At 31.2% G+C, this 16,125-nt stretch overlaps 1 protein-coding gene across 1 annotated transcript in view; it reads left to right on the top strand.

Annotated features, from left to right (window-relative positions):
* The window catches only part of tadr (torn and diminished rhabdomeres), a 179,301-nt gene that overhangs the window by 3,230 nt on the left and 159,946 nt on the right, over positions 1-16,125 (top strand). Inside the window, exon 2 of the mRNA XM_072534843.1 lies at positions 14,810-14,962. Within this exon, the coding sequence (XP_072390944.1) occupies positions 14,818-14,962 (145 nt within the window). The 5' untranslated portion in view covers positions 14,810-14,817. The remainder of the gene's footprint in view (positions 1-14,809; positions 14,963-16,125) is intronic.

Raw genomic sequence — 16,125 nt, 5'->3', positions numbered from 1 at the left:
TAAGCATTTTTAACTATGGTATACAGCCAATCACTGGGAATTTCCCTTTTAAATTTTACTCGTCAAAACTTAAAAGTTGTCTATAAAATATTTTTATGATCTGTATGTATTTTTTTCACTATCGTATACATTGTATATGGTCTCGTTCAGCACCTATCAAATCCCAGTAAGTAGAATTTGAGCTGCATCTGTAAGTATTACGAGTAGGTCATAACAGTTGCAAATCATCTACTCGTATTACCTCAATTTTTAATAGATGCGGCACCTGTCACCTATAAGCTACATAGGCTACATAGCCTCCAACGATTATTTGTTAACATGTCTGTGCTTATTTTCCTAAACGTCACACGTAGGAGTAACACAAATTTTACTTTTAATTCCTATTTTTTACATTTGATTCATATTTTATTTACTTATCATATTTTTAATCAAACCTTAAATGTATCATTCTAGGTCCACCCTTTAATGGAGATTTCCGAATTCTGTTAATAATTAAATTATATACATAAAATTTACCTTTTAGATCTAGGTTGGACTAAAGCATATTCTTTAAAAAGCAATTATCCAGCATAATATTATATTGATCACATTAACAAAACTAAAACATTTCAAAATGTTTGCTCTTCTCCTTGCTTTATATAGGAATAGTGAATCTATTTCTCCGACTTTGTTTTTTTTTTCTTTAAAAATCAAAATAATTTTATATACTTCAGCAACAACCAAAACATTTTTCTTCATCCCTCACATTTGAACAAATATCACATCGACTGATCCTACGAAGACTGTAGTAAATCATTTTTTATGTAATTAAGATATCTATAAAATTACACTTACATCGTTACCAAAATTCATTAAGTAAATGGATGTTTTTATAGCATTAAGTGATAATGAACCTATTAGGGTAAAACATATTTAAGGCAGAAATGATCATAAGTGACTTTTAAATGAGTTACTTTGGTTTTCGATGGAGATATTTTTAAAGTAATAAATACCAGAATTATTTGTTTTTTAACTTTATTTATATAAAATACTACATTTTGAAGAAGTTAGTGATCTAATTTGTAGTTTTGTATTTAAATTCAATTTTCCTTCTCTGACTCTTTTTCGCTCTAAACTGAATCAACTTCGAGCTCGACTTTAGGAGGTACATGACTCTTTGAATTAAGATTTTTATAAAATCCATGGTAAATTGTGGGTATTTTGCTAGCATTACACAGCCAAAGTAATCCTTTTATTCTTTTCTATTTATTTGGTAATGGTACATAATATATTTTCGTTGGAAATTTGATGGTAGTGGAAGGCCGTCCTCTGCATTTTTGATACACATTTTATGTCACAACTTTTAAAACCATCGTTGAATTCGTACTTAAAGATTATAGAATTTTGGTGTTCATGCGAAACTCGTATTTTGCTAACATGCATTTTATTTCTCGTATTTTGCTAACTTTTATTGATTTTTTTTCTTTGTTAACTTTTCAGTTCCCGTTATCAGTCAGTTGTTAAAAGTTAAAAAAATTATCTTCATTTTCAATTTCCTTAATTGCTTTACATGTCACCCTCGTTCTGACTGTGGTCTTTTTCAAGAAATCTCTGAAGAATAATATATATATATATATATATATATATATATATATATATATATATATATATATATATATATAACAAAAGAAAACATTGAAAACACAAAAGATTCTTATTTTGTCCCTCACAGTTTTCTGAGTAGAATATTATTGTTTTTACATTATGTTTTGCCTTAAAATCTAAACATTGCAAAAGGCAACTGGCAATTTCATTTGGACCTCTTTTAGCCACCTGCTCATGCCAGACATAGCAGTAATCCTGATTATTTCCAACATCACAAACTGTTAAGTTATATGTAGAGTATTTACTTTTTTAGTAAAAATCACTTATATTAGACAAAGGGGTTGCTAAAACCTTTTGAAGGTCAACGCAAGCCACACTCAAACTCTTATCATGTAGTGCAAGCTATTTGTCTATGTCTTTTAAGTTTCTGATAACTTTTTTTTTATATGGCACTCGTATTTTTTAAGCAATTTTGCCTTTTCAGCTTCTCCAGCCATATTAAAATACATACATTTTCTGTAGTATAGTACATTTTCTGGATATTTTGTCTTTTTCTAGGTATATCTTCGTCGTATTCTTACGCGTATAATAGAAAGGTACTCAAGGAAACTGATTTATGTGATTTTTTGCGTTGTCTGTAAGTTGTGGTCATAGTTTTTGTGGTCTGTTAGTGTGTTTCTCATGTTTATCTTCATATAATGATCCACCATATTTCAGTTTTGTTTATGATCTAGTGATCCAAGTTTCTGAAACGGTTTCCAAAAATATAGTTTTTTGTCAAACACGTTGTTCTTCACTGCGAATGTGGAAGTAATATTCTCGATAGTAATTTCTTCGAGACTGTTGTTTCGCACTAATAGTTACTTGTTGTTCGGCAACCTGTCTCATATGATAAGCAATTAAATCCCACTTTCTTGTATGATCTTTTAACTTCAAAAATACTTTTAAAAAAAATCTCTATCTTCTCTAGCTATTTTGGTAGCAAAATTTAGTCTACCTTAGTCTATACCAACTCACTAACGTTTCTAATTATTTTCTTACTTAAGTACTTTCTCTATATTGCCCCTGATTCCTCTCTTTCTATTTGTGGTTGCCTTTGTTATAGTCTTATTAAGTTTAATGATTACTCTAGGCATGTTTTCCTCTTCTGTCTTAATGTAATCTGGGCCAGTATCAAAGTCTGCAGGAAATGGTTTCTCATCGATTTCCATCTCAATTATTTCATTTTCATTCCCATTGGCTTCGTTCTCTTCTCAGCTTACTGAAATAAAACACAAAAATTGTGAATACATAATATTTTTTATCCAGAATTTAAACCAACCGGTAGAATATTCAGGATTAATACCGGTCTGGTGTTCACTATGATCCTCATTCGTCTTTTTGTATTTCCTTTCTTCTACAATATGTTTATTTTAAAAAAATAAGTAGGTTTTTACTTTGTTGTTATTATTTTAAATAAAGTTGATTGTGAATTTATCTTCACAAGAACGATAAGGAATATCCGTTTCAGTGTTTTTATTCGCTTCTCAGCTAATTCCAATATTAACTCAGTTTTGGAACGAATTATGGCAGTTATAATAAAACTAAACTTTTGAACATAACCTTAAACTAGCGCCGAATACCGTAGTAACTCATGTTAGGATACCTAATGTTATCGCCTCGGATAACAACAAAGACTATTGTAACTCGAGATAAGATGATTTTCTACGGTTGTTTTTCATAAATCGGAGATACTATAAAAAGGGTGCACGTAATATTGGTTACACAACTATATTTACTAAGACCCGATTCTTTCCAGGGAAACAGATCATTATCATTATGTTTTATTGTTTTGCGCTCGTAACGTAAACAGTAGAAAATTTGAGATTGTACAGTCTTCGTTGAGGCAGACGATATGGTTATTTCTTTTTGATAATATACCAATGTATTATTGTATTAATTTTAAAAATGATAAAGTAATTTGGTACCACACTGACAACTTTTTTTAAATTATTACAATTAACGATTACCGAATGGTACGGAATCTTCACGTGACGATCAAGCACAATCTACGATTCGTAAGATTTAGTTCTTTTAAGGCATCGTGAAATACCAGTATTTGAGAGTGAATAAATACAATAATAAACATAAAATAAGATAAAGGGGTTTGAAACTAGATTTTTCTTTTTGGAAATATTCTTATATCTCTAAAAAATGCTCAATACGTTCGGTAATTGTGGTAGTATTATTTAATATATTTTGATTGCTTACGCCTTCCAGAGGTGACTTTACAAGTTCGTGATGTATGTGTTTTGCAATATTTGTTAAATTATATATGTTTTAATCTAAGTATTGTATGTCTTGCTATCTGCTTTTATCTCTATGGGGTAAGTTTTTAATTATTCCAATATTATATCTTTCACAGACACGTCCTGTCAACCATCATGACTGCTTTTTTTTTTTTTTTTTTATAGCCCTTTTTCTATCCGAATTGTCGAATAAAGGCCTCTCCCATTTCTCGCCATTCACCTGTTATGTGCTAGGCGTTTCCACATTGGTCCTGCGACTCTTTTGATATCGTCGCTCCAGCGCATTTGAGGTCTTCCTCTTGGTCTCTTCGCATCGTACGGTCGCCAGTTTCCGACTTCTTTGTTCCATCTACCATCTTCGAGACGTTCGTTGTGTCCAGCCCATTTCCATTTTAATTTAGCTGCTTGTTTCGAGGCGTCCTTTATTTTTGTTTTGTTCCGGATTGCTTCGTTCGTGTGCCGATCTATTAGTGAGATACCAAGCATCTGTCGTTCCATGGCTCGCTGAGTTTTTCGAATCTTGTCCATGTTCTTTTTTGTGAATGTCCAGGTTTGAGCTCCGTAAGTGAGAACGGGAAGGATACAAGAATCGAACACTTTGGTTCGAAGGTTTTGGGGTATCTTTTTGTCTTTCAGTATGTATGAGAGTTTTCCAAATGTGGCCCATCCCATTCTTACTCGTCTGCTTATTTCGGTATTTTGGTTTTCTTTGTTTACCTTGATATTCTGACCCAGATATATGTATTCTTCTACATGTTCCACTTTTGTTCCTTGGATGGTTATCGTTGGTTGATCATCTTTATTCGACATTAGCTTAGTTTTACTCAGATTCATTTTCAGTCCTTTTTTTATGGATTCCGTATGAAGCTCATCGATCATCGTCTTCAGTTCTTTCCAGCTGTCGGCTATTAGTACTACGTCATCTGCATATTTTAGATGGTTTAAATACTTTCCGTTTATCGATAGTCCCTTCGTTTCTCAATTTAGTGATTTAAAGATGTCTTCAAGTGCGGCAGTAAATAGTTTTGGAGATATAGTGTCTCCCTGTCTTACTCCTCGGTTGATTTTTATTGGCCTCGTTTTTATTCCGTTATCCATCGTGACTACCATTTCAGCGTGTTGATATTATATTATGTATTAATATCCTATATCTAGAATCTATTCTGCTGTTGACCAGTGCTTCCTCAATAGCCCATAATTCTATGCTATGCTATTTTATGCATGACTACTTTAACCTTATTCATATATCCCTTTCATGCACTTAACTCTTGGACTCCAAAAGTCTTAAACTAAGAAGTGTTAAGATGAATTGAACATCCCAGAAAACAAAGCTTATGAACATAATTAAAATAAGAAAAACATCTTGAAGTTGAATAAATCTTGCCTGAGGAATATCAGAGAATAGACTAACCTCAGTGTTAAACAGTTATTTCACATTGCAAAAAAAAGGGAAGCGTTTTAAGAAGTGATCGCCAACCTTCGTTCGAAGAGGGTATAATAGAGAGAAGATTTGACGTTCATCGATACTTCATATTAAATTACTATCATTTTGGCATTGAACGTACAATCCATCTTGAGGAACTACCATCTCACATGTCCCAAAGTAACATTTTCTCATTTATCTCTCTTCTCTGTATAGTTATCCAGGCCCACAAAATAACAAATACTTAATAAAAATACATCTAACTTACTTCTATATGTATAATATCCACCGTTGTTATGTCAGTTAAAAACGTATGACGTATGCATTTTATTTTCAAAAGAAACTTGTTTGTGTCAATATTTATGAAAAATTATCTATTAGAAATTATGTGAAATTATCTTTAGAATTTGCTAGGTGTTTTTTAAAATTTTAAACAACACGTTTTTAATATTTTTCGAAAATCTATCAAATGACACCAAATACGATTTTCAGCCACACGTCCTAGAGAGTGAAGGGGACAACTTTGAAATCTTAAATGAGAACCTGTATCTGTATCTGTAGAGTAGGGAGGGCTAGTTAAGTTTCACAGCACTTAGGCCACAATTGACCCATTGTGCATCCTCCCAGGGAGCTGTCACCCTTGGCTCATTGTCTATCCTGCCATTTCTAGGGAGGTGGACAAGTCACCAGGAGACATCTCTCTTATGTGGGCAGGTGTGGGCCAGGACTCGCCGAACGCGTACTCTCGTATTAACGATAACTGCTGGAATTCACATAGGACATGCTCTACAGTTTCGTCTTCTCGTTCACACATAAGAACCTATTTAGGTTCTATTATTTCAGATTTAGATTCTTCATAAAAAAATAAGTAACTTTTATATAACACTTATTTTTCGAATTATTTATAGATGGTGTTATAATCGGAAAGAACGATTTATCGTGATACCCTAGGAAAATAAATGTAAACGGTTTAATATCTCGAGAAATACACTTCTAAATGAAAAACTAAAACAAAAGTGTTTTACGTGTACTTTTTAAAAATATATCGAATGTCACCTAGCACGACCCCGTACCCCCATTCTCTGGGGTGGGACGGGGGGCAACATTGAAATTTTTCGGAAAACCACATTTGTATTGCAGATTAGGATTAAATGTGAAAAAGTAAATAAGTTTTAAATCACGAAACGAAACCCAAAGATTTCTAATTGTCGAAACCAAATTCAGATTTCTGATTTAATCTGTGCCTTCTAAAAGTTGCATGGCAAAACAGACGTTGATAAAGATGTAATTAGAGACATGGGGAATCTAAAATTGTTTTCCACAACATATCTCCTCAACTAAACAAAAATCCTTAGCGAATTGGTTTCTAGTACTCATAAAGAGTATACAGAAATAAAAGGAAAGACAGTTAAGATTTGATTTCACGTACAGTCCGTTTGTGTATCCGCTTATACGTATTTCATCCTAAAAGGAATCTTCGGAGCGGATATTCACAACCGCTCCGAACGTGATATCAATCTTATCTCTCGTAGTAGAAGCAACACTAAAATGGTTTCGATATGGTCGCAACAGCGACATCGGATGATTAATCACTAAAAGAAATCCAAAGATCTCTAATTATCGAAACCAAATTCAGATTTCTGCTTTAATCTGTGCCTTCTAAAAATTGCAAGGCAAGACAGACGTTGATAAAGATGTAATTAGAGACATGGAGAATCTAAAATTTCATTCCACAACATACCTCCTCAACTAAGCAAAAATCCTTAGCGAATTGGTTTTTCGTACTCATAAAGAGTATACCGAAATAAAAGAAAAGACAGTTATGATTTGATTTCACGTACAGTGCGTTTGTGTATCCGCTTATAAGTATTTCATCCTAAAAGGAATCTTCGGAGCGCCTATTCACAACCGCTCTGAAAGTGAAATCAAAATCATTTTATGGTCTACAAAATTCTCTTGGGTTTATTGACCGTATGAAAATTTATTGACCATATTTAAGATCATATTTTATTAACCGTATGAAAATTTATTGACCATTTGAGGACCTAACCACAGGACTTAACTAAACTTAATCAGGAGGCTACATCCACACGTTACTGCAGCTCTTCAGAGGACACAAGATTAATGGGAGGACACACAAGCATCCCGTCGAAGCCCTAAGTATCGTCCTCACTAGTGTATTGTTAAGCGTTGTCAGGGTTAATTATTGTTTCTTATTTTTTTTAATATAACATAATTGGTTAAAATTTGTTTTATTTGCTATCACGCAAGGGTTCAGGTTTAATCCCTAGATTAAGACAAGACGAACTCACACTTGAGATATTGAGCTAAGCAAGGCATAGACGATAAACTGCCATAATTGATTGAGGTATTATTTTTATAATAGTATTTCAATTCTCTTCGGTAGTCTTATCGTTGACGGTTCAGGAAAGATTTATTTCACGTTCAGAGCGGTAGTGAATAGTCGCTCCTAAGATTCCTTTTAGGATGAAATACGTATAAGCGGATACACAAACGCACTGTAGGTGAAATCAAATCTTGACTGTCTTTCCTTTTAAACAAGTTTTGTTTAAATTTCTTTTTTTGAATTCGCGATAGATGACGCTGTAATCACAGAAAACATATAGGTACAGATTAAAAGGCTGCAAACTAATTTTTATGGTACTGAATACAGTTTTTAATTAAAATTTTCTTAAATCAGAATCTGGGATAAAAAATGGGGGTTTCTATTTAAGATTTCAAAGTTACACCTCGCCCCACCCTACGGGATAGTGGCCATGTTTCGTGCCATTCGATAGATTTTAAAAAAATATTGAACAGATGTTTTGCAACGTTTTAATCCGAAGGTTTATTCTCGAAATATTCGACCGTCCCGCTTTTTTTCCGCACCCTATATATTTTATTTTCCTATAATCTTATATTTAAGATATTTTCTGAGCAATTATTCTATTTTTGGTGCACCAAGTTTAAAACATTTTTCTTCAAGAACCTATCTGCACTTTGCCATTTTTTCTACTATTTTTTTTAGTTTTTTTTTTATTGTATGATGTGAATGATTTCCATACTTCTGATAAACAATGCTGTTGTGACAAGTAACTCTTTTAGAAAACAGACTCAGTAAAACTCAGGTTTAATTTAAATAAACATTTATTCTAAATAAATAAAATAGTATCCAAGAAAATAATATGTACATAATTATTCAAGCGTTAATCCGAGGGACGGCTTTATCAATGACTCGACGTCCCACTGTGTAATACCTATAATTATATTTAATAATTAATATCATAAAATCTAAACGGTAACTACGGTGTGTTAATACACACGCGGCGAAGACGGGAAAGGACGGGTCAAAGAAATGAAACGAACCAATTAACAATCAACACAAGTGGTGAGTGAGATACCCAAAGGGTAGCGAAACAATTAGTTTTATGACAATGCAAACAAGTAATCAAAGAGAAGAATGACGCGTGTCTGAAAATGAATATGAGAAATGTTGAAGAATATCGTGTAAAGAGAAGAGAGGAAAAACAAAAGCACAAACAGAAAAAGCGGCAACAAATCAATAAATAATTCAAAAAAATGAAAAAATTAAACAGAGAACATGAACAAAGAAAATTATACAAACAAGTTAACACAAAAATAAAAGTATTTAAGTCACACGCGAACCAAGCCAAGGTTCATAATGTAATTATTTTAAACGACATAGTAGAAGTACTGAAAAGGTGACAGAAACACTTTAGTATGCTATTAATGGAGAAAGAAGAACTAAGGGTAGATATAATTTAGAACTAGAATAGAAGGAAACTGAGCTACCAACTTTAAAAGAAATAAATTAAATAATTTAGTCTTTAGCCAGAAACAAGTCAGCTGGAGCAGACAACCTACCCTCAGAAATATTTAAATGTGGCGGACAAATATTTGTAACCCTCTTTTACAAAGTAACATTATTAATAAAGGTATGGCAAGAATCCTCTTTACTCAAAGATTTGAATACTATAATTATATGCGCTATACACAAAAAAAGGAAACGTGTGATGACTGTTCCAAGTTAAGAGGGATTTTCCTTTTTAATACGGCACACAAAATTTTGTCCCTGATACTTAACGAACGACTGGCACAGTATACTGTCAATAGAATTCTACAAAAGGGGCTCCTTGAAAAAAAAATATTTACCATTGATCACATACATATATCATCCATCAGACAGATATAAGAAAAAACGACGGAATACGACGTAGACCAATATACTGCGTTTACATATTTGTAGATTTTAGGGCAGCGTACGATACTGTTGACAGACCCCAATTATGTATGTAGCGATTTAAATAGTTCTAATGTGATTAAAAAATATAAGTGTTGTGCAAAAAAGTATGAAAGACATTTTTCTGCATAAATTGCGATGAATTATATCATGATAATTGTGCAATGAAGAAAAATATTAAGTTTTTAAATAAGAATCATGTAGTATGTTGTGAAAAAAATTTAAACAAGAATATCATATTCAATGCTCAATTAGATAAACTAAGATCTGAGAATCATTATGTTAAAACAGAAAGTGCTGCTAATAAATAAAATAATTGAAGAGATGAATGACAAAAATCTTATCTTAAAGGAAAATAACCGCCTATTAGTTGATAGAATATCATCTTTAAATGTAACCTTAAATAAGATTAATTTTAATAACCAATCTAATAATCGAGGAACAGTGCCTACCTTAGTGAATAATCGAATAATTAAACCAGTTTGTGATAAAGTGATAAATACACAGCACACACCCGAAGTGAATACAACGGTCCCAAAAATACAAATGTCGCTTCCTGAAGCTACCAAACGACATAGTAGTTCAAATCACACAGAGAATGACAATCTTGGTAGTTCCAAGCTATATCTAGTCAATCAACCTCCGTGCTGAACAAACAACAACAAAACAATGATGGATTTACTCTCGTTACAAGAAAACAAAGCCATAGGAATTGTTCAATTAGAGTTTCTTCAGAAATATCCAGTGAACAAGAATTTGTAGCCGATAATAATAAGAAGAGGTGGTATTATATTGGTAAGGTATCCAAACCTGTAAATGTAAATATTATAAGAAAATATAAAACTGACAAAATATCACTAAAAGAACGTAATGATAATGCCTTTATCATAGAACAACTTAAAACCATAGAAAGTAAAGAAAAAATTGGGGTTGACTTTAAGTACAACGATAAAGTGAATTGTGCGGAATTTTGGCCAGATGGCAGTATTATAAGACGATTTAACATAAAAATAAGGCAACTCAAAGAAATAAAAATGATGTTATTTTCAATCCGTCTTCTTCTGATGATGGGAACAAACCTATGAATATTCCACAAAATTTTCCCCAATAAGACGACCATCTGGAGGTACATGTGCTTTAAATGGCTATTACAGTGTATATTCTCAAAATGTTAGAGGACTACGGAGAAAACTTTATACCCTCTCTGAATCAGTAACAGCGAATAACTATAGTATAACCGTTGATGGCCATTTAAAAATTAAAATTGACGTGTTTTAGGATTTTTTTTTGAAGTCGTCTGTTTCTGAAATAATGAATTTATTCCATACATTTGCATTATACTGTATACCGCTGTGATAGATCAAGATTAAATGTTCATGTGAACGACTTGCGGAGTTCTTATAGCGATTCATAGGATCATTTCTTCAGTTTTAGTAAATCATCAATTTAAAAACATTGAAAGTATTTTTGTTAAACTTTTATTTGGAAAACAAAAGTGTCTTATGGGATGTATTTATTTACCCCCAAACTCTCCATCACGTTTGTATGAAGACTATGTAAATTGTATAAAAGATATTTTATATGAAAGACAGTACAGTTTGGTATATCTACTTGGTGATTTTAAGTTACCAAATATTCATTGGGAAAATGATGAATTATTGTTCAAGACCGATTGGAAATACTACTAACAAAGTTGAATGTATTTCAGAATGTTTTGCTTTTTTAAATCTCTTTCAATTAAATAATGTACCAAGCTGTAATGGGGATTTCCTAGATCTTATTTTTTCTAGTACAAATAACATTGACTTTAAAATTGCTAATCTATCTTTACTGGAATGTGATAGCTACCATCCAGCCTTGTCCTTTGACATGATTGGAAATGATATTTTTGACTCTCTTAGTCAAACTCTAATTATATCCTTATTAATGAATATTTAGGTTCAGTCGACTGGGATAGGATTATCGATGAGACAGATGTAAATAATAGCGTTGATAAATTTTATGAGGTGTTAGATTCCTGTATTAATCTATTTGTACTAAAAACTAGATGCAAAAGCTCAAAATTTCCGAAATTGTATACACCTCATTTAAAACATATATTATTTCAAAAGAAGATTGCTCATGCAAAATACAAAATGACAGGATCTAAGAAGGATTATGATTATTTTTCTAATTTGCGTCAAGCATTTAGGAATTGTTACAAAACATCACCATCATCAGATTCATCTTAATAATTAACAAACTGCTATATATGATAATAAAGATTTTTGGGATTATGTAAATAATAAAAGAAAATGCTTTGATTTGCCGAAGAAAATAAAATATAAGAATATAATTTGTGATATTACTGTATTAGATACATATGAATTTATATCTAAGATTGATTTAAAGGTAAGTTGTGGACCTGAGAATATATTCCCTTTGTTCATATTTAATTGTAAATTTATTTTAAGTTATATTTTACAAAAAATATATAGTTAATCATTGAGTTCAGGTGTCTTTCCAGAGATATAGAAGAAAAAAAATATTATAACAATCCATAAAGGTGGTAATAGAGAAAATATTGAAAATTACCGAGCTATATCTAAAATGACAGTTTTCGCTTAATATGTTGAAGGGCTTGTAGCTGCACAGCTTGGTCCATTATTGAATCCTTTTTTAATATCCGACCAACATGGTTTTATTCCAGGACGTTCTACTACTACCAATCTTTTAGTTTTACAAGCATTGTTGTTGGATGCTCTTGAAGGTTATGATCAGATTGATGTAATTTACATCGACTTTTCGAAGGCATTCGATAGAGTTAATCATACTGTCCCAATTTCTAAACTTTAAAATGCTGGTTTACATGGAAGATTATTAGGCTGGATGGAGAGCTATCTCACAGATAGAACTCAAGTTTGTAAAAATTAACCAATTTTTGTCATCTACTATCAATGTAACCTCTGGTGTTCCACAGGGTGGACATTAATCTCTGCTTTTTAATTTTTTTGTAAATGATACAAAAAATTGTTTTTATCATCGTAATATTCTTCTCTATGCTGATGATCTAAAAATTTAAAGAGTCATAAAAAATTCCAATGACTGTAGTTTATTACGGAATGATTTAACTAGTTTATTGGATTGGTGTAACTAAAATACTTTTAACACAAGATTTAAGAATCTTGGAGTAATTTTTGACCCTATAATAAGCTTTAGGGACCACTTTTCTTACGCTTCTAATAGATCCATGAAACTTTTAGGTTTCATGAAACGTAGCCTCTCTGAATTTAATAATATTTATTGTCTCAAAAATATTTACTGTTCCCTTATTAGATCGGTTTTGGAATATGGTAGGAATATTTGGTCTCCTTATTATAAATATTTACTTAAATTGCCTACTCTTGAAGAAAGGCGAATATTGCTAGATGTAGCATTTATATATATATATATATATATATATATATATATATATATATATATATATATATATATATATATATATATATATATATATATATATATATATATATATATATATATATATATATATATATATATAAATTATTATGAGGGGGCATTGATGCTAGTGCTCTTTTGGAAAAGGTTTACTTCCGTACTTCCTGTAGAGACACCAGATCCCAAGATTTATTTTATTTATAATTTCATAATCGAACTTATACTGTAAATAAACCCTTACAGAGAATGTGTAGAAATGCAAATAAATTTAATAGTAATGATTTTTTTCAATTATCACTAAGTACTATTAAGAATAAGATCGAAAATACCTTTTTATGTAATCACATTGTGTTTTAATAGCTTAAGCTAAATTTAAGCTAATTTGTAAAAAAATGGCCAGGCCGTAAATAAACATTACATTATATTCTATTATAATCGAACTTGAAATACCAAAATAATTGGTATAATTAACTTGAAGGGCAATGAGGAAAGTTGAATGTGAAGTGAGGGTACAAGGGGATCTTTTAGAACAATTTACAACTAATAAAGGACTGCGCCAGGGACATGTGCTATCATGCACGATGTTTAACTTAGCATTAGAAAAAGTTATGAGAGATTCGGGAATAAACTTAAGGTTACGATATATATGTATACCCGTAGTATACAAATAATGGCATATGCTGATCATATCGTGATCTTTGGAGAAACCGAAATGAAGCAATTTGAAGCTTTCACACGTATCAAAAACGTTGCACAAAACATCAAACTCCTGATTAACACCCAGAAAACTAAATATATTCCTGTTACATCAATAATTAATTAATATAACTTAGAGGCGCAACATGAAAGTATTGAAACGGTAGAAAGAATATTCTGCTACTTAGGGTCACTGGTAGACTGCAAAAACAACATATCCAAAGAAATAAGAAAATGAATATCTGAATATCTCAATTAATATAATTATTCGCGCAGTGCTAACTTACGGATCGGAAACATAAGCGATGACGACGCTATATAAAGAGCTACTACGAATCTTTAAGATTGAGATGTTAGAAAAGTATTAAGGATCACATATGGCGGAGTTAACGAACAGGGTCTCTGGAGAAGGCGATATAATTTTTTGAACTCTTGACTTTTTTATGATGCAGATATCGTTAAAATCATCAAAATAAACAGCCTAAGATGAATGGTCCACGTTATGCGGAAGGATAAAAGTAATCTTACTAAACTAACCATGCTAAATAGGCCGGTTGGAAGAAGAAGAAAAGGGGCAACCTATACTCAGAAGCCAAACACTCGACAGGGAGGAGTTAAATAATGTTTTAGGCAGGCCAGGGCTCGCTAAGGGTTGTAGCGACAACTGATGATTACGTTGAAGGGTATTGTATACATAAGATTATGAAGCGTCAAGTAATTCCTTTTCTTTTTTGTCTAGTTTAGATAGGCGAAACCTATTTCTTTGATGATAGTGCAATATTTATTTTAGTTTTTTTTAATATGTAGTATATATGGTAGCTAATGGTTACTATTATTCTGTTAGATTGTTGGAGCTTGGTTTGGTCATCTCTTATTTGATTATATACATTAATATCATTAAGATAATCATTCGTTTTGCTGTTATATATATATATATATATATATAGGTTTCTTCTTGATGGCAATTTTATTACATTTAAAAACTTTTCGTATTATTAAGTCGGTTATCACTTAATAATACTAAATTTTATCAATACAAAGTTTATTACTAAAATTTAAGCAATACATAATAGGTTAGGTTATGTAATATTATATACATCTATTGTTTTTTTTTTTCAGATAATTAAATGGGTATTTTTGAAGATTTCGGTAGGAGTTTAACACACTGGTCATTTGGACTCTTTGTTTTGATAGGATTGGTTACTTCAGAATATACGGGTGCAGAAACAGTGATATGCATTTTCGTCGCCGCTATATCGTCAATTCTATCAGGTAACACAAAACTGTATAAGTAAATTTGTTATTATGATGTAAAATTGGCAATATAATTAGGTAATGTGATATTTACTACTAAAATAACTATTTATATTAAAGCAGTCGATACTAAGAAAAGAGATCTTAAATCAAAGAACTTAAACCATAAAATCATTACAAGAATAATAAGAAAACAATATTAAATTCCTAAGAAAATAATTCATTCTTATATCATAATAAAATAAAAATGAATCTCCAAAATATCGCACCCTCAGTGCAAAACTGCAGTAACTCAAAATTTTATGAAAATGAAGTAATCATGAAATTCGATTGTAAACATGCATATCTGTCATATGTAAAACTTTAGTAACTTTCAAATGCTTAACCGGCTAAATATTACAACAACAACAGTTTAACTATTTTGCGTTTTTGTACATAAGTTCCGTGCAAAACTGTTGTAACTCTAATGTAACAGAGTTACAACAGTTTTGCACGGAACATTGCAATGGTTTCGATAACAAGCAATGAAAAGCACGAAAAAAGTGAGATATTTGTCATATTTGTTATTTTAATATGTATATCTGTGGTGTTTAATATTAATATACAGTGTATCTACGTAATCTATTAACGGTCGAGACAATAAACAAAGATTAACGAGACCAATCTATTCATGTAAGTTTTATTTCCTTTATCTGTCATTATATTTTCCATAAAATGTTTGCGATGTCGTTTGACCATTTATTTATTAGATTGGATTAAAAACACATAAATTAACACTAATTATTTACAGCCAAAAAGTATTTTTTTTATGAAAGGAAAAACAGTTATCTTAAAACTTGTGTATTAACAATACTGACAGGTTAAAAATATCTATTCTCAGAAAACTTGTTCTATAAAAACTAAATCCCAAACTATATTAAATCTTCACGTAATCTTCCGGGGCGATTGTCATCATATTATTGTCCCCACGTAATTCCCAACTTTTACTAAGGTAGTGAATTCCAATCCTTTTGTAAATCACTTTACTCAAGGTAACCTGATTTGCATATTTTTATTATAGTCCTTTTGTTTTGAATTTAAATAAAAATACTCAAAGTTTTACAAATAATGTTTCTACCTTGTTATGACATTGTCATTACAAAGCAAAGGATTTGTGGCTATCAGAAACATGTGCAGAAATA

Source organism: Diabrotica undecimpunctata, chromosome 6, assembly GCF_040954645.1.
Source record: "Diabrotica undecimpunctata isolate CICGRU chromosome 6, icDiaUnde3, whole genome shotgun sequence".
Lineage (NCBI taxonomy): Eukaryota > Metazoa > Arthropoda > Insecta > Coleoptera > Chrysomelidae > Diabrotica > Diabrotica undecimpunctata.
The sequence above is the reverse complement of the archived record's forward strand: the minus strand, read 5'-3'. Positions and strand labels throughout refer to the sequence as shown.